Here is a 20,018-nt window from a genome sequence, read left to right on the forward strand (position 1 = left end):
CAGGGCGGGGATAGTGTGGGCAGACTTATACGGTCTGTGCCCTGAAAAAGACAGGTACAAATCAAGGTAAGGTATACACAAAAAGTGGCACATACGAGTTATCTTGTTGGGCAGACTGGATGGACCGTGCAGGTCTTTTTCTGCCGTCATCTACTATGTTACTGTCTGCTCTTGCCTCAGGAAGATAGGCGCGAGCCGTCTCTGAGTCCAACAGAGCTCCTATAAATTCCAGATTCTGGACAGGGAAGAGATGGGACTTGGGGTAATTTATAACAAACCCGAGTAGCTCCAGCAGTTGAACAGTCTTCTGCATGGACTGTAGAGCCCCTGCCTCTGAGGTGTTCTTCACCAGCCAATCGTCGAGATAAGGGAACACATGCACTCCCAGTCTGCGCACACACGCTGCAACTACCAACAGGCACTTTGTGAAGACCTTGGGCGCAGACGCCAGACCAAAGAATAGGACACAGTACTGGAAGTGCTGCGGTCCCAGGCAAAATCAAAAGATACTTCCTGTGAGATGAAAATACTGGGATGTGTGTATAAGCCTCCTTTGACTCCAGAGAGCATAGCCAATCGTTTTCTTAAATCAAGGGAAGAAGGTTGCCCAGGGAAACCATCCTGAACTTTTCTCGGACTAGAAATTAGTTCAGGGCCCTTAGGTCTAGGATGGGACGCATCCCCCCGTTTTCTTTTACACAAGGAAGTAGCTGGACTAGAATCCCAGCCCTTCTTGCCCTGATGGAACGGGTTCGACCGCATTGGCCTTGAGAAGGGGGGGAGAGTTCCTCTTCAAGTACCTGCCTGTGCTGGAAGCTGAAGTATTGAGCTCCAGGTGGGCAATTTGGAGGTCTGGATTTCAAATTGAGGGAGCATCCTAACCGGACTATTTGAAGAACCCACCGGTCAGAGATTATGAGAGGCCACCTTTGGTGAAAAAATTTTAACCTCTCTCTGACTGGCAAGTCGTCTGGCACAGACACTTATTGCGGCTATGCTCAGCTGGAGCCAGTCAAAAGCCCGTCCCTTGCTTTTGCTGGGGAGCTACAGGGGCCTGCCTTGGCGCACGCTGTTGACGAGAACAAGTGCGCTGGGGATGAGCCTGAGAAGATTGTCGAGAAGGCAGAGTGTACTTACACCTATTAAAAGCATAGGGAGCACTCTTCCTTCCCCAGAAAAACGTCTACCTGATGAAGTAGAAGCAGAAGGCGCAGGGCGGGAGTGATTGTCCATAGCGGTTTCCCGCTGCATGATTTAATCAACCATTTGCTCAACCTTCTCACCAAAAATGTTATCCCCCGGCAAGGGACATCCGCAATCCACTGCTGGACTCAATTGTCCATCAGAGGCACGCAGCCATGAGAGTCTGCGCATCACTATACCCTGGGCAGCGATTCTAGATGTAACATCAAAAGTATAGTAAGCACGCCTGGACAGGAATTTATGACATGCCTTCTGCTGCCTGACCACCTCCATGTAGAGCTGGTAGGACTGGATTTTGGAGCAGAGCATAGCGGCCTGATACGCCTTCCTCCAGAGTCCAGGGTTCTAGATTCTTTTCACGGCAGCGCCGAGGCAAAGTCTCTAGAACTCCTGGTTCTCTTTAGAGCGGAATCCATAACCATAGAGTCGTGAGGTAACGGAGACTTCATCAACTCAGGTTCTCCATGAATCCGATATTAGGACTCAACTTTCTGGGGAATGGTGGGATTAGTTAATGGTTTCATCCAGTTCCACATAAGTTTCTTTGAGCACATTATGCAAAGGAACCATGGATGACTCCTTAGGTGGTGAAGGATAGTCCAGGACCTCGAGCATCTCAGCCCTGGGCTCATCCTCAGAAACCACTAGAAAGGGAATAGCCACAGACATTTCCCTGACAAATGACGAGACGGAAAGACTCTTTAGTGGAGACAGCTTCCTCTCAGGTAAAGGAGTTGGATCAGAAGCAAGACCACAAGACTCCTCAGATGAGAAATACCTGGGATCTTCCTCTTCATCCCACAAGGCATCCTGATCGGTGTCGAACAAGACAGTCCTGAACCAGGCCCGTCTTGACGTCGAGGAACCGTGTCCTCGATGGCGATGCCGAGAAGTCGACTCCCCTGCCGGCGGCGATGAAGCTCCCCTCCATCGATGTCGATGGGGAATCGACCTGCGTGGAAGCCGATGACGCAGGCAGCACCGACATCAAGGACCTTGCCACGGGCATAGAGCCAGTTGCCGCTTCCACCGACGGTGCGGAAGGCGCAAGCACCTCCGGTACCGGAGCAGACTGGTGCAGCAAGCCCTCCAGGAGACCTGGAAGCAGGGCTCGGATGCGCTCGTCTAGAATCGCCGTCAAGCAAGGCTGCGGGTCGGTATGGGAGCCGGTACCAGGCTACCCGGACGCGTCGGTACCAGCTGAATAGAGGGTGAGCGATCCTCTCGGCAACGACGCTTCACGGGTGCCGAATCTCTCGACACCCCGGAGCTCCCGGTACCGTGCTTCTTCGCCTTCGCACGCTGCACATCATCCAGACTCCTCGGTACCGACGAAGACTACGTGGAATCCACACGTCTCCTCGGGGTCGGGTCCAAGACTGGCCAGTCCCTTGGGGCCTGCACAGCAGGAGGCTTCGAGACAGGTGGAGACCCACGCAACACCTCACTACTCCCAGCGTGTGTTGGTCTCCGGACAGCCATTACCTGCGCTCCTGAAGCAGGGGCGTATCTGCGTGGGGCCACAGGGGCCTGGGCCCCCGCAGATTTCGCCCTGGCCCCCCTCCCCGCCGTCAACCCTCCCCCGCTGCTTACCTTTGCTGGCGGGGTCCGACCCGCAATCTCCATATTTCGGCTTCCTCCGTGGCCATGTGCTTCCAGGAAGTAACGCTGCAGCGCTGATTCGTTGAATCCAGTTCGGCGTCTGACGTCCCAGCACGTCAGACGCCGAACTAGATTCAACGAATCAGCGCTGCAGCGTTACTTCCTGGAAGCACATGGCCACGGAGGAAGCCGAAATATGGAGATTGCGGGTCGGACCCCGCCAGCAAAAGTAAGCAGCGGGGGAGGGTTGACGGCGGGGAGGGGGTGGAGAGAGGCGGCAGCGGCGGGGGGGGGGGGGGGGCAAAAATGTGCCCCCCCCCTCTGGCTCTGGCCCCCCCTACCGCCGGATTCCAGGTACGCCCCTGTCCTGAAGTCGATGCAATCCCTGGTACCGATGTTGACATCAACGTAAGTCGAAGCTCCAAAAACACTGTCTTGAAGAGCTTTTCTTGACGCCTGTGTCCGCTTTTTCAAGCTAAGACAACTTACAAGCGTCTGGGCCATGGTCGGGTCCAAGGCACTGAAGACACCACACGTGGGGGTCAGTGCCCAAGATAGACCGGCTGCACCGAGTACGCTTCTTGAAGCCGCTGGGAGTCCTCGATGACATCGAAGGAAAAATAATGGCGGCGAAGTCAAAATCCACGATTGTGCCTAAAAGAGGAGCACAAAAAAAAAAAAAAGGGAAAAACCGTACGCGCTGCTAAAGACTGCGACAAAACCAAAAGGAAACAAAGGGCAAATAAAAAACTAAAATACAGGAAACTTTTTTTTTTTTTTTTTTTTTTTTTTTTTTTTTTAACTTGGTTAGGTAAAAGAAAACCCCGGAGGGTTCAGACGGCAAGACTTCTCCTGGGCCTGAGAGAGAGACCGCAAAACACAGCCACTCTGTCGCAGAAAAACTGAGCGGGAACGCTCATGCGGCAGGCGAGAAGGCAGCCGCGCATGCGCGCACCAGAAGGCTCTGGCAAAACTTTTTAAATTTTGCTGAAGGAAAATTTCCGATTCCTGGGCCGCCGTGGACGTCGACCCAAGTGTGAGAACAAGCAGCCTGCTTGTCCTCGGAGAAAACAAAATACAAAAGCTCCAAACCCCTAAGAGTAAAACTACACTAGCTCCCTCTTAAAAAACGTATTACGTTTAAAATCTGCACTCTGGTTCATAAAATCATTCATGGGAAGGCCCTGGTCTACATGTCAGGTCTCATTGACTTACCAACCAGGAACACTAAAAGATCAGCACGCACATTTCTGAATCTCCACTACCCCAGCTGCAAAGGTCTAAAATATAAATTAACATATGCATCCAGCTTCTCCTACATAAGCACGCAACCATGGAATGACCTACCAAAAGCCACAAAAGACAACACACAACTAGTTTTATTTCCGAAAATTACTAAAAACCAACTTGTTCAATAAGGCATACCATAATGATCCATCCTAAATAATAGACAACAAAACCCACACTGGAATTGGACATAACCGATCTCTCTATACTTGACTACCTCAGTACTCTGTCATGAATGACCTTTAACGCAATACCACTTTATTTCTCATTACGATAATTAATTCTCTATACCTGATTACTTAATCTACTCTGTCACTTATGAACTTTAATGCAATATCACTTTGTATTTCTCATTCCAGAAATGGCGATCGCCACTACGGAACAATGTAAGCCACACTGAGCCTGCAAATAGGTGGGAAAATGTGGGATACAAATGCAACGAATAAATATCCATTTATCTTATTACCTGGGCACTCTTCCAGAGGGCAGCTTATCTTTGGCCTTTGGACAGCAGTTGTGGGAATTTTTGGAAGATGATGCTTTAGACTAAATTTCGGTCTCGTGATTCCGTAAAGTAATCAGCAGTCGATATCTGGTTAGGAGCTTACAAGGAGTCACAGATCGCAGGAGACAGGAAATGGGACGGCCAGTTCTTGCACAGCTCCTTTTGACAACTTTTAAAAGCACTCCTCATTTAGTACATAGTGCAGAGCTGCAGGAGTGCCGTTTCCAGACAGTGCATACTCTCTCTCTCAGCAACAGGCATGTCATGCAGGGGCAATGGACACCACCAGTTGTAGGAAATGTGTGACGGCAGACGTTTCTTTTTCTCACGGGATGTGGCAATGTCAGCAAATTAAATCCTTTGGGAAGCTATTTTTCAGTTTCTCCAGTCAGTCTTAGGATACCGAGTGGATTTTACATTTTAAAGAACAATTTTTATCACCCAAGGTTTGTGGGGAACTGGCAGCCTGGGAGAAAAACTGTTTTGGGGAAAGTCATGTATCCTTGGAAAGAAATGCACTCTCAACCACTGGGTATTGGATCATCCCCCCTACTTTTGGTATTGGAGGAACAAACTTCATGAGCTTATGATTTGAGAATCACAAGGAGGCAGCAGAGTTTTCTTGCAATATGAGAGGTCTACTACTTAAAACAAGATTTCACCATCCGTGCGTAGCCAGATTTTGAATAGATTTTCCTTTGTTACATTTGTACCCCGCACTTTCCCACTCATGGCAGGCTCAATGTTTCACTGGGGCACTGAGGACAGATTTAGATGGATGAGAGTCAGGTATACACAAAGGGAAGGGGGGGAGGCACAGTTGGAGGCGGAGATATTTACTCAGCAGGTAGGAGTCCAAAAAGGAGGATGGTCCCACCTGCAACTTAGATTTTTACTGCAATACCTTCTTTATCATAGGTCTGATATGTTCGATTTTGGGAAGGGGGGGGTGCTCACAGCTCGTTTAGACTACTGGTAATCACTACTCTCTATTCGATAGAGGTTGGTTTGTTTGGGGGTTTTTGGGTTTTTTTTTTTTTTTTTAACTGGAGGGGAGGGAAAGGTGGTTTGGAAGAGCTGGCTAGAGAAAAGGAAAACTGTAAAAACATTGCTCAAGGAACTTATCCTCTTATAACTTCGTAATAGGTCCTGCCACTTAGTACGTTGAACAAATAACTCAAAAACTTGATTTACTTGCTGTATCCTCTCCAAATATGTTGCAATAACTGAGGATGGGGGGTATATGAGGGGCAGGGGCTTAAGGGACAAATCTGGGAAAAGATTGCTGACAGATTGTATCTTGCTGTCTTTATTATGTATGCTCTGACATTGGGCACTCTGTATATTTATTGTTGGTAAGTTACCTTTGCAATATAGTCAACAAAAAACTGTTGAAACAATCACCAATTGGCTTCAAGATAATAAATTAATGCTTCACTAATAAATCTTCTCGAACAGCTCAAACGTTTATTAACCAACTGTTCTCAGCTCCACCCCCATTCCACAAACACCTACCACAAAAATCTTAGGTGTTACCATAGATGCATCACTCTCCTTTCGACCACATATTTCTACCGTTATCAATGTTTTTACAAACTATGACAAATCTGTTCAATTCGCCCTTTTCTTGACCCACCGGCTCTAAATACACTTAACCATAAACTTGACCGTTACAATTCTCTATATATAGGACTTAGAACTACTGATGTTAGATGTCTACAAGTAGTCCAAACAGAGCCATTAAACTATCAACAGCAAAAAGAAATTCGATCACATCATGCACCTATTGAAAGCAGCCCACTGGCTCCTCTTCCCACAGTTTCATCTACAATCTTGCTCTTGGTTTTTAAAATCCATCTGTCAGGTGAACCAGCCTACCTTTCCCATACGTTAATTCCTTACATAAACACAAGAACATTATGCTCAACCTTCCAAAACCTGTAAACTATCCCATCCTTCCGAGAAGTGATCCATCATCAACACACCAGAAAGGCCATCTTTTCAGTCCAAGCTCCTGAGCATTGAAAGAAGTTGCCCCAGTCCCTTTGCCAAAAAACATCAAGATTTCTAAAGTAATCTTAAAGCATTTTTTTTTCTTGGATGCTTACTCCTAATTCTGCTTTGGGGCTCCACAGAGGTGGGCCCTGTAGGGCCAAACTAACCAGTCTCAGCCTCTTTTTCTTTCGCTCCCCTCTTCTTTCCTATATGCAATTGCCACCCTTCTTCTTCCAATACTTTCTTTATTCTTACTTGTATCTTTTAGTCTGTAAGACACCCAGACGTCTCCCGGTAATAATTTTGAAATAAACTTGAAACTTGATATATTTCTTCACTCAATGTGCAATTGAACTCGAATTAAATGCCAGAGAATGTGGTAAAAGCAGCAGGCTTAGCAAAATTTAAAAAAAGGTTTGGACAAGTTCCTAAAGAAAAGTTCATAAACCATTATTGGACTTGGGAAGATCCATTATTTATTTCTAAGGTAAGCAGGATAAAATCCATTTTAGTCTTGGGATCTTGCCAGGTATCTGGGCCTGGATTGGCCACTGCTGGAAACAGTATACTGGGCATGATGAACCTTTTGTCTGTCCCAGTATGGCAATGATTATGTTATGTTTTCATGAGGCCATGAGCCACAGAAAAATAAAGTAAACTTAAAAAGGCTGAAAAGAGCTAAAGATTTAAGGAAAAAAGAATTTTGTAAAGAAAGAAAGAAATGGTCCTATGCTACTCACTAAGAAAAAGGTAAGAAGTCCAAGGGAAGAACTTCATGTGGAGAACATAGCCATGCAAAAAAGAGACACGTCTTTACTGCTCTACGGATTAAAAAACTTCTGGTGCTGGGCAAGTCAGGAAGGCAGCAAGGTACACATACAGTCAAACCTACCAAAAGCTTCAAGAAAGTTAAGGAATGCTGGACAGCATCTGCACCGAGACTCTAGATGACATCATTCAGATGAAAGGACATACTGTCCTGCTTGTCCTCCGAGAATACTATTCTTTAGTCTGCTTTGGACACTTGCTTCTCCAATTCTCCATTCTGTAAGGCATGCCAAACCCCAGTCTTGGCTGAACTTCAGAATCTACCACCTACATTCCTTTGCCCACTCTGTTGAGCACTTCTGGCTAAAATCCCACACCTGTTGCTTTCATACATTGCAAATTCTTGCTAACTTCTTTCCAGTCTGCTCTTGCATATGCAGAATAAGAGTACTAGATCTATTTGACAAACTGTTGCCTCCAACCCTCACCACCTCTTTGTCACACTGAACTCCCATTCCCCCCTTTCACTTTCTGCTCAGACCATAGCCAAATACTTCCATGACAAGGTTTTCAACTCATCATGAGTTACAGGTCACCTCAATCTATCCTTCCCCCACTTCATTCTCAAACTTCTTTCAACCCACTACCCTTTCTTACTTTTCTAAAACCACAGGAAGGGAAAATTATGTTCTTACCATGATAATTTTCTTTTTTAGTCATAACAGATGAAGCCATTACGTATGGGTTGTGTCCACCAACCAGCAGGGGGAGATAGAGAGCACTCAATTTTTCACAGTGCCTCATGGCCAGCTAGCTCCACTGCCTCTTCAGTATTTGAAGCTTACAAAGCAGTATGGCAAACCGCAATGGGAATAACATGAACTTTCCTCACAGCGAACAATGGCTTAACAAGGGCATAAACTCCAAAAAAGGAGGGAATGAACTCATCCTCCCAAAACATGAACTGGAGGGAATGAACTCATCCTCCTATAACTGTAACAAGAATCCTGAAGACTGTTTTCTGACTCTCCAAGGAAGGAATATAACTTCAGGAAACAAGAACAGCACCTAAAATCAGAATCACTGCAATACAATCATACAGAGAGGGCTCATGGCTTCATCTGCTATGACTAAAGGAAAGAAAATTATCATGGTAAGAACCTAATTTTCCCTTCCTTGTCATCAAGCAGATGAAGCCATTACGTATGGGATGTAACAAAGCAATCCCTAAATAGGTGGGAACAAGTCACACCACGCGCTAGCACTTGTGCTCCAAAACGCGCATCCCTCCTGGCAGCCACATCCAGCCTGTAATGTCGGGCGAAAGAGAGCTTAGAAGCCCATGTTGCAGCACTGCAAATCTCATGAAGAGATAGTGCTCCAGTTTCCGGCCAGGAAGAAGAAATCGCTCTTGTGGAATGTGCCTTAAAGGCTTCAGGCGGAGCCCGGCCAGACAGCAGATATGCTGAAAAGATAGCTTCTTTGAGCCAACTGGCAATAGTGGCTTTAGACGCTGAAGACCCTCAGCGAGAACCTGCAAACAGCACAAAAAGTTGATCAGAGGGTCCTGAAAGAATTGTAATTCGCAGATACTGCAACAGAGTCCTGTGCACATCCAAAAGGTGCAACTGCCCAAATGAATCTGGAAACTCCTCCTCAACAAAGGAGGGAAGAAAAACAGGCTGGCTTAGGTGAAACGCTGAAACCACCTTAGGCATGAAGGAAGGCACGGTCCGAACCGTGACCCCTGACTCTGAGAATTGCAGAAAAGGGTCTCTACAGGACAGCGCCTGGAGCTCTGACACCCGTCTCGCCGAGGTAATGGCCACTAAAAAGACGGCCTTCAGTGTCAAATCTTTCTCTGAAGCACGCCGAAGCGGTTCAAAGGGAGCCCCCTGAAGGGCTTTCAATACTAACCCCAGATTCCAAGCTGTACAAGGTGCCCGCACGGGAGGACGGAGCCGAAGCACCCCTCTAAGAAACCGTGCCACATCTGCATGAGTAGCTAAGGACACGCCTTCAACCTTGCCACGCAGGGAGGGAAATGCTGCCACTTGCACCCGCAGGGAATTATAGGCCAAGCCTTTGTGTACACCATCCTGCAAAAAGTCCAGAATCAGCGAGACAGGAGCATGCAACAGAGAAAGCGCTCTTGAACACACCAGACTCAAACTGGCGCCAAATCCTGGCATAAGCCACGGAAGTGGAGCACTTACGGGCCTGCAGGAGAGTGGAAATTACCTTGAGTAGCCTCTCTCTCTCAATTGCGCCCTCTCAATCGCCATGCCATAAGACCAAAGTGGCAGGCGTTCTCCATGGCCACCGGACCCTGTGACAACAGAAGCGGAACCAGAGGCAACGGAAAGGGAGCCTCCATCAGCATCTGTCGGAGGTCCGCATGCCAAGGCCTCCTGGGCCAATCCGGGGCGATGAGCACCACTTCTCCTGGATGCAGCCGAATCCGCAGGAGCACTCGCCCTATCAAGGGCCACGGAGGGAAGACATACAGCAAAGCCCAGGGGCCAGGGTTGAGCCAAGGCATCCAACCTGGCAGAGCGAGGATCCCGTCTGCTGAAGAAGCACGGGACTGGCATTGGAACTGGTCGCCATAAAATCCATCACTGGCTTGCCTCATTTGGCACATATCTGCAGGAATACATCGTCTGCTAGTTCCCACTTCACTGGATCGATCTGAAGCTTGCTTAGTCGGCTTGCACGTTGCTCTGACCTGCAATGTGAGCTGCTGACAGGGACTGTAGATGCAGCTCGGCCCAGTGACAAATTTGTTCGGCCTGCCAATCCTTCCAGGGTCACTTGAAAGGCCAGAAGAGCCTGAAACACCGCTTTCAACTCCAGGCGGTTGATAGACCACTCCGACTCGTCAGGCGTCCACAAACCCTGGGCATGCTTCCCCTGGCAATGTGCGTCCCAGCCCTTCAGGCTGGCATCTGTCACCACTAGGCACCAATCGGGGAGCGCCAGCGGCATTCCTCGCCGCAACATGCTGTCCGAGAGCAACCACTCCATACTGAGGCGGGCCGCAGGGAGCCAAGAAAGTCTGCACTGAATCCTGAGATACTGGAGACCATTGTTGAAGTAGAGAATACTGTAGAGGTCTCAGGTGCGTTCTCGCCCATGGCACCACTTCCAAGGTGGCCGTCATCGATCCCAACAGCTGGACAATGTCCCAAGCTCGCGGGCGGGGCATCCTCAGGAGCAGACGGACCCGATTCTGAAGCTTGAACTGCCTTTGCTCGGGAAGAAACACATAGCCCGAGGCTGTGTCGAACCTGGCCCCCAAATATTCTAGAGATTGCGAGGGGGTCAGATAACTTATGGCCATATTGACGACCCAGCCCAGAGATTGAAGAACTGAAACCACTCTGGCTGTAGCTAGATGACTCTCTTTTTCCGAGTCTGCTCTGATGAGCCAGTCGTCTAGGTACGGGTGAACCCGGCTACCCTCTCGCCTGAGAAAGGCAGCTACTACCACCATTACCTTGAAGAAGGTTCGGGGAGCTGTGGCGAGGCCAAAAGGCAAGGCCCGAAAACCGCAGAAACTTCTGGTGCGGGGGCCAAATTGGTATGTGCAAGTAAGCTTCTTTCAGGTCCAGAGACATGAGAAACTCTCCTGGCTGTACCGCCGCAATGACAGAGCGCAGGGTTTCCATGTGAAAATGCCGCACTCTTAAGGACTTGTTTAGCTCTTTTAAGTCCAGAAGAGGGCGAAAAGACCTGCCTTTTCTTGGCACCACAAAGTAAATGGAGTAGCGGCCTAGACCTTGTTCAGCGGGAGGCACCGGGGTCACAGCCCCTATCTGGCACAGACTGTGCAAAGTCTCCTCTACCGCCGCCCATTTGGCGGCAGAAACGCATCGGGACTCCACAAACGACTCTCACTGGGGCATCGAATTCTATTCGGTATCCGTCTCTGATCAATTCCAAGACCCACTGATCTGCGGAGATTTTGGCCCACTCCTCGAAAAAGAGGGAAAGTCTTCCGCCAATCACAGGAAACAAGGAGGGGGCCGGCGCACCATCATTGAGAGCGTCGCCCCTGAACTCCAGGCCTTGAACCGGCAGCTGCGGAACGTTTGTCCGAGTTAGAGAGTTGCACGGGGACAGAAATCTTACCCATCCCCACCCGTCCCCGCTGGAATCTTACCCGTCCCCACCCATCCCCACTGGAATCTTACCCATCCCCACCCATCCCCGCAAAAATTTAAACCATCCCAACCCATCCCCGCAAGAATTTAACCCATCCCCACCCATCCCCGTAAGAATTTAATAGTACATAAAAGAAAGTTCCAGTCAGCTCCCTCAGTCTCTCTCTGGATTTGAGCCACAGCACTGTAGGCAAGGAAGGAACGGAAGTTGGAACTTGGAACACTCTGATGCGCACATGTAAGATTTGTCTCTGATTCACTGGCAGTGTGTGCTGAGAGGTCGCCACATGCACGCACCAGTAGGTCAGGTGACATCTGATTCTCGTGCCTGTGTCAGAGCTGAGGTCTGTGCAGCAGCCTGGAAGCAAAGAGGATTAATAGTAACATAGTAAGTGACAGCAAATAGACCTGAACGGTCCATCCACTCTGCCCAATAGTCACACTCATGATCAATTCATCATTAAATCAACAAGTGTGATATTATATACTTGATTATGGTCTCTTTCGTGTTTCTGGAACAAAGACCACAGAAGTCTATCTGGCCCCATCCTTATGTTCCAACTGCTGGAGTTGCCATCGAAGCCCACTCCAGCCTATTCATGTTCTCATTTCTGGGACACAGACCATAAAAGTCTGTCCAGCACTGTCCTCATGTTCCAGCCACTGAAGATGCTGTCTAAGCCCTTTCCAGCCCATCCTACACCAGATTGCCATGTATGAGAAACAGACCATACAAGTCTGCCAGGTATCAGCCCTAGTTCATCACTGCCAGAGTCGCCATCTAAGCGTCACTTGACACATCCACACATATGCAGCCATTTAAGGTTAGGTTTTTTATAACTTCCATTTTCTAATTAGAGATCCTCTGTGTTCATCCCATGCCTTTTTGAATTCCGTCATCATTTGTGACTCTACCACCTCCTTAATGGAAGACTTTCCACATTTATGCTGTTAAAGCAAGGAGGAAGAGGAGGAGGAGGAGGAGACAGCACTCAAAGAAATTGGTATTCGGTAGATGAGAGGCTGGTGCAGGTGGAGCTTACAATTCCATGGGAAGCCCACAGAATTGGTTCCATCCCCGTGGGAACCCCGCAGGAACTGACTCCGTCCCCGCGGGAACCCCGCAGAACAGCTTCCGTCCCCGCGGGAACCCCGCAGGAACTGCCTCCGTCCCTGCGGGAATCCCGCGGGTTCCGCGGGATTCCCGCGGGGACGGAAGCCGTGCAGCTCTCTAATCCGAGTGAAAGGAGTTCCTCTGCTGAAAGCGGGCACACGAAGTGAACCCAGCAGCACGCCCCGGGCGGTACCTTCTAGCTTCACAAAAGCAAGGTCTGTAAGAGGAGCGGACCGCCTGACCCTTAGAGGAAGGCTTCGGCCTATCTTCAGGCAAGCGCTGAGGTTTGGAATCCCCCAGACCTTTAATGTTTTCCAGCTCCTCACCAAAGAGAAGAAGGCATTGAAAGGGCAACTTCACCAACCTTTGCTTAGAGGCCATGTCCGCTGCCCAATGTCGTAGCCAAAGAGTGCGGCGAGCCGCCACTGCTACAGCCATTTGTTTAGGCGAAGCTCTGACCATTTCATAAAGGGCGTCAGCCATAAAGGGCGTCAGCCAAAAAGGACAAGGCCGACTCCATCCGCAGAGCCACTTCAGATAAAGGTCTCCGCTCCATCACCGGGCTGTTCCACTGCTTGCTGTAACCAAGCCAGGCAGGCTCTAGCAGCATAACAACTGCATGCAGACGCCCGAACAGTGAGACCTGCCAAATCAAAGGACCGCTTCAGAGCTGAATCAAGCCTGCGGTCTTGAATATCCTTCAGGGCAACACCTCCTTCAACAGGGAGGGTAGTTCTCTTTGTCACACCCGTGACCAGGGCATCCACTTTAGGCACTGCAAAGCAAGCCAAATGTTCCTCACTCAGAGGGAATAATTGCCCCATAGCCCTGGCAACCTTCAAAGGTCCCTCGGGGTCAGCCCATTGAGCCGAAATAAGCTCTTAGATGGAGTCATGCAAAGGAAAGGCTCGAGCAGGCTTTCTGGTACTAGCCATCCTTGGATTAACAGAGGAGGCTGTGCCACTCCCAGGATCTTCAATCGAGAGGGCTTGTAAGGCATCTGAAATAAGCGCCGGCAGCTCCTTGCGGTGGAAAATCCTCACCGCAGACGGATCAAGCTCCTGTGGCAATTCTGCACCCGACTCTGGCTCCTCAGCCCAAGAAGTTCTGCCAGACCCCTCAGAATCCTCATAGCCCGACCACGGGGGGGAAATGGGGGGGGGGGGGTGCACCACACTCAGAAGGGGAATTAGCCCTTCTGCATTTATCAGGAGGTTAAGAAACAGGCAAAGCCAACTCCAAAAGGCCAGGAGCCACCGGGGGGGCAGGCAGAGGGTCCGAAGAACCCTGTGGAAGAGCTCTTTTAAGCATGTATGCTCTTTGCAGCATTAAAACAAAATCAGGGGAGAAAACCGCTCCCTGACCGCCCTGATCCTGCCCAGGGTTACCAGCTCTATTATTAGCCTCACTCAGAGGACCCCCCCCCCCCCCCCCCCCCCCGGATTCAGGGCTCTCCATCGCAACGGTCGCGCCATGTGGAAAATCCAAAATGGCGTCCACTGCCAGCTCAGAGCGCAAAAGATCGCCGCTTGCCATGCTCGGGCCGGCTCTACTGTTTGTACAGCACGAATTACAGAGCGCCGCTGCTGATTTGCACTTGCCACATTTAGAACAGCGCTTTACAGTCTCCGCAGCCATCGCCGAAAACGGCGGTAAAACTTAAAAATTGAGGTTCGCGCAAAAAACGTCCCGATCGAGGGCCCACCCCAGAGGAGTCAGAAAACACTCTTACCTCACTAGACCGAGTATCACAGCTCCGGTCCTGAAGAAGAATCTCAAGAAAAAAAACCTCTTTTCCAAGATCGCTGCGCTAAAGCGCGACACGACATTATTTATTTATTTTAACACTGAGGAAAGTAGAGGCAAAAGAGGTAAATAAAAACACTCTGGAGGCTCAGATAAGTGGGAAAGGCAGGGAAAGGCGAACCAATGTGCCTGCATCCACTGAGTGGGAAAGGACAGGGAAAAGCAAGCTAATATATCCACATCCACGGGGGCATGGGTAAGGCAGGGAAAGGGCTAACCTATGTGCCTTCAAATTGAAGCTGCTATAATCTCTAACACCCCGGCTAACAACTGACAAGCCAGGAGCCACCCCCAGGCAGATTTTTGATGGAGCTTGAAGAAGCTGCAGCCACCCTGCTTGGGGAGATAGAGAATACTGAAGAGGCAGTGGAGCTGGCTGGCCATGAGGCACTGTGAAAAATTGAGTGCTCTCTATCTCCCCCTGCTGGTTGATGGACACAACCCATACGTAATGGCTTCATCTGCTTGATGACAAGGAAACTGCTCATCTTTTCTCATCTCCAACCTCACTGCCTTTTCCCCGGATCCCATTCCCACTATCTATTCAGCTCTGCTCCTTACTGTCAACCCTTATATCTACCATATCTGCAATCTATCACTTTTCACTGCAACTGTTCCTGATGCCTTCAAAACATGCTGTAGTTACACCATTATTCTAAAAACCTTTACTGGATCCTACCTTCTTAACTATCACTTCATCTCCTTCTGTCCTTTCACATCTAAGTTACTTAATATGCTGTTTCATCACCACTATCTTGACTAACTCATCTCAAGCTATTTTTGATCTGCTACAACCTGATCTTCACTCTACATTTCACAGACAGCTCATGTCCACATCTCTAGGCACCTGTTGCTAGCCAGATCCAAGAATCCTTACTCAATCCTCATTATTTATCTGCTGCCTTTGACACTGTTGATCCCCACCTATGCCTCAATTCACTGCCCTCACTTGTATTTCAGGGTTCTTTCCTGGGTATGTTTCATTGACGAAGAAGCTGAACTCTCCCACAGAAGTGCACTGGGTCTTTTTTTTTTTTTTTGGGGGGGGGGGGGGGGGGGGGAGATGAAGGTACTTGTAGACTCAAGCCCCCAGTACTAATTTAGTCTATTTTCAAATTCATTGTGACTTTTTACCTGTTTTTCCCCTCAGGTCAAGTTTCATTCTGTTTCCTTAAATGTCTGGAGAGATCTTTACCCCAGGACAGATATTCAACCACTTTTGTGCAATAAAAAGGAGAGGTCTAGACAAAAAGATCAAAAAGGTTTTCCTCAATTTGAGAAAAAGCAGACAAACCAGGTATATCCAAATGGCTCTGTAGAAGAAAATGAGACCAAGGTCCTATGTGATGTTATGAAGCTGGAACTTACACATAGGTACAAGTAGGGTCTACCAAAGATATCCAGAAATGTTCCGGTTGGAAAGTCTTTTCCAATGCAGGTGCTGTTGGATGGCATCACCCATTTAGGAGGGTTGGCTAATCACATTTTCTTCCTAGTACAAAAACAGACTCATTACCTTCATGTCTGTGGGGTTCCACAGTCACTTTCCTTCCTCCTCTAAATCCTCCTCTTCCTCCACGGCCCCCTCTTCCTCCACGGGAAGGGCCCCCACGGCGGAGTCCACCTTCAGGAGTCCTGAAACCCCCTCCTGTAAAGCAAGAATAGAATTAAATTCTACATGTTTTCTCAATTAAGAAATGGTTAGTGCTGTCAGGTGAGAACCACATGAACTGGGTTCCATTCCCACTGCAGTTTCTTATGACCCCATGCAAGGCACGTAACCCTCCACTGCCCCAGATTTTGAAAAGGAAAAAAAAAATATGGCGAGTCCACCAGGGACACAAAGTACCTTTATACACATGTAAAAGCACTGTGGTTGTACCACAGAAAGGCAGTGTACCAAATGCATTACCCATACCTTAACTGGAGCTATTCATTTTAGACCCTCTTGCCCTTTCCCTTTTACTTCCTACCCTGTTCCTTTTACCCTAATATAATTGTAATTGATTCCTGTACATTGTAAGCCACTTTGAGTCTGCTTAATGTGGAAAAAAGTGGGGTATAAATGTTCATAAACAATTTTTATTGTGCAAAACTTCCTATGAGGTTGAATTTTACTACTACTTATTTCTATAGCGCTACTAGACGTACGCAGCGCTGTACACTTGAACATGAAGAGACAGTCCCTGCTCGACAGAGCTTACAATCTAATTTTAACATTCTAATACAGTATCGGAGGTTTTTAATGGGTGGGAGGGTACTGTTCAAAATTTGAAGATGTAAAGCGAATGCTACATACCTGTAGAAGGTATTCTCCGAGGACAGCAGGCTGATTGTTCTCACTGATGGGTGACGTCCACGGCAGCTCCTCCAATCGGAAACTTCACTAGCAAAGGCCTTTGCTAGTCCTCGCGCGCCCATGCGCACCGCGCATGCGCGGCCGTCTTCCCGCCCGAACCGGCTCGTATTCGTCAGTCCCGTATGTAGAAAGACAAAGACAAGGGAAGACACAACTCCAAAGGGAAGGCGGGCGGGTTTGTGAGAACAATCAGCCTGCTGTCCTCGGAGAATACCTTCTACAGGTATGTAGCATTCGCTTTCTCAGAGGACAAGCAGGAGGCTGCTTGTTCTCACTGATGGGGTATCCCTAGCCCCCAGGCTCACTCTAAACAACAACCATGGTCAATTGGGCCTCGCAACGGTGAGGACATAACTGAGATTGACCTAAAAAATTTACCAACTAACTGAGAGTGTAGCCTGGAACAGAACAAACAGGGCCCTCGGGGGGTGGAGTTGGATCCTAAAGCCCAAACAGGTTCTGAAGAACTGACTGCCCGAACCGACTGTCGCGTCGGGTATCCTGTTGCAGGCAGTAATGAGATGTGAATGTGTGGACAGATGACCACGTCGCAGCTTTGCAAATTTCTTCAATAGAGGCTGACTTCAAGTGGGCTACCGACGCAGCCATGGCTCTAACATTATGAGCCGTGACATGACCCTCAAGAGCCAGCCCAGCCTGGGCGTAAGTGAAGGAAATGCAATCTGCTAGCCAATTGGATATGGTGTGTTTCCCCACAGCCACTTCCCTCCTATTGGGATCAAAAGAAACAAACAATTGGGCGGACTGTCTGTTGGGCTGTGTCCGCTCCAAATAGAAGGCCAATGCTCTCTTGCAGTCCAATGTGTGCAGCTGACGTTCAGCAGGGCAGGAATGAGGACGGGGAAAGAATGTTGGCAAGACAATTGACTGGTTCAGATGGAACTCCGACACTACCTTCGGCAAGAACTTAGGGTGAGTGCGGAGGACTACTCTGTTATGATGAAATTTTATGTAAGGGGCCTGGGCTACCAGGGCCTGAAGCTCACTGACTCTACGAGCTGAAGTAACTGCCACCAAGAAAATGACCTTCCAGGTCAAGTACTTCAGATGGCAGGAATTCAGTGGCTCAAAAGGAGGTTTCATCAGCTGGGTGAGAACGACATTGAGATCCCATGACACTGTAGGAGGCTTGACAGGGGGCTTTGACAAAAGCAAACCTCTCATGAAGCGAACAACTAAAGGCTGTCCTGAGATCGGCTTACCTTCCACACGGTAATGGTATGCACTGATTGCACTAAGGTGAACCCTTAAAGAGTTGGTCTTGAGACCAGACTCAGACAAGTGCAGAAGGTAGTCAAGCAGGGTCTGTGTAGGACAAGAGCGAGGATCTAGGGCCTTGCTGTCACACCAGACGGCAAACCTCCTCCACAGAAAGCAGTAACTCCTCTTGGTGGAATCTTTCCTGGAAGCAAGCAAGATACGGGAGACACCCTCTGACAGACCCAAAGAGGCAAAGTCTACGCTCTCAACATCCAGGCCGTGAGAGCCAGGGACCGGAGGTTGGGATGCAGAAGCACCCCTTCGTCCTGTGTGATGAGGGTCGGAAAACACTCCAATCTCCACGGTTCTTCGGAGGACAACTCCAGAAGAAGAGGGAACCAGATCTGACGCGGCCAAAAGGGAGCAATCAGAATCATGGTGCCTCGGTCTTGCTTGAGTTTCAACAAAGTCTTCCCCACCAGAGGTATGGGAGAATAAGCATACAGCAGACCTTCCCCCCAGTCCAGGAGGAAGGCATCCGATGCCAGTCTGCCTTGGGCCTGAAGCCTTGAACAGAACTGAGGGACTTTGTAGTTGGCACGAGATGCGAAGAGATCTACCAAGGGGGTGCCCCACACCTGGAAGATCTGTCGCACTACACGGGAATTGAGTGACCACTAGTGAGGTTGCATAATCCTGCTCAACCTGTCGGCCAGACTGTTGTTTACGCCTGCCAGATATGTGGCTTGGAGCACCATGCCGTGACGGCGAGCCCAGAGCCACATGCTGACGGCTTCCTGACACAGGGGGCGAGATCCAGTGCCCCCCTACTTGTTGACGTAGTACATGGCAACCTGGTTGTCTGTCTGAATTTGGATAATTTGGTGGGACAGCCAATCTCTGAAAGTCTTCAGAGCGTTCCAGATCGCTCGTAACTCCAGAAGATTGATCTGCAGATCGCGTTCCTGGAGGGACCAGCTTCCTTGGGTGTGAAGCCCCTCGACATGAGCTCCCCACCCCAGGAGAGACGCATCCGTGGTCAGCACTTTTTGTGGCTGAGGAATTTGGAAGGGACGTCCCAGAGTCAGATTGGACCAAATCGTCCACCAATACAGGGATTCGACAAAACTCGTGGACAGGTGGATTACGTCTTCTAGATCACCAGCAGCCTGAAACCACTGGGAAGCTAGGGTCCATTGAGCAGATCTCATGTGAAGGCGGGCCATGGGAGTCACATGTGGCCTAGCAATCTCAACATCTGCCGAGCTGTGATCTGCTGGGACGCTCGCACCCGCGAGACGAGGGACAACAAGTTGTTGGCTCTCGTCTCTGGGAGATAGGCGCGAGCCGTCCGAGAATCCAGCAGAGCTCCTATGAATTCGAGTCTCTGCACTGGGAGAAGATGGGACTTTGGATAATTTATCACAAACCCCAGTAGCTCCAGGAGGCGAATAGTCATCTGCATGGACTGCAGGGCTCCTGCCTCGGAAGTGTTCTTCACCAGCCAATCGTCGAGATATGGGAACACGTGCACCCCCAGCCTGCGAAGTGCCGCTGCTACTACAGCCAAGCACCTTGTGAACACCCTGGGCGCAGAGGCGAGCCCAAAGGGTAGCACACAGTACTGGAAATGACGTGTGCCCAGCTGAAATCGCAGATACTGTCTGTGAGCTGGCAGTATCGGGATGTGTGTGTAGGCATCCTTCAAGTCCAGAGAGCATAGCCAATCGTTTTCCTGAATCATGGGAAGAAGGGTGCCCAGGGAAAGCATCCTGAACTTTTCTTTGACCAGATATTTGTTCAGGGCCCTTAGGTCTAGGATGGGACGCATCCCCCCTGTTTTCTTTTCCACAAGGAAGTACCTGGAATAGAATCTCAGCCCTTCTTGCCCGGATGGCACGGGCTTGACCGCATTGGCGCTGAGAAGGGCGGAGAGTTCCTCTGCAAGTACCTGCTTGTGCTGGAAGCTGTAGGATTGAGCTCCCGGTGGGC

The 20,018-nt window shown here is 49.3% G+C and overlaps 1 protein-coding gene across 1 annotated transcript in view; it reads right to left on the minus strand.

Moving 5' to 3' along the window:
• The window catches only part of LOC115478811 (rRNA 2'-O-methyltransferase fibrillarin-like), a 393,169-nt gene that overhangs the window by 313,761 nt on the left and 59,390 nt on the right, over positions 1-20,018 (minus strand). Inside the window, 1 exon segment of the mRNA XM_030216419.1 lies at positions 15,963-16,094. Coding sequence (XP_030072279.1) covers positions 15,963-16,094 — 132 coding nt within the window.

The sequence above is a fragment of the Microcaecilia unicolor genome, chromosome 10, assembly GCF_901765095.1.
Source record: "Microcaecilia unicolor chromosome 10, aMicUni1.1, whole genome shotgun sequence".
Classification (NCBI taxonomy): Eukaryota; Metazoa; Chordata; class Amphibia; order Gymnophiona; family Siphonopidae; genus Microcaecilia; species Microcaecilia unicolor.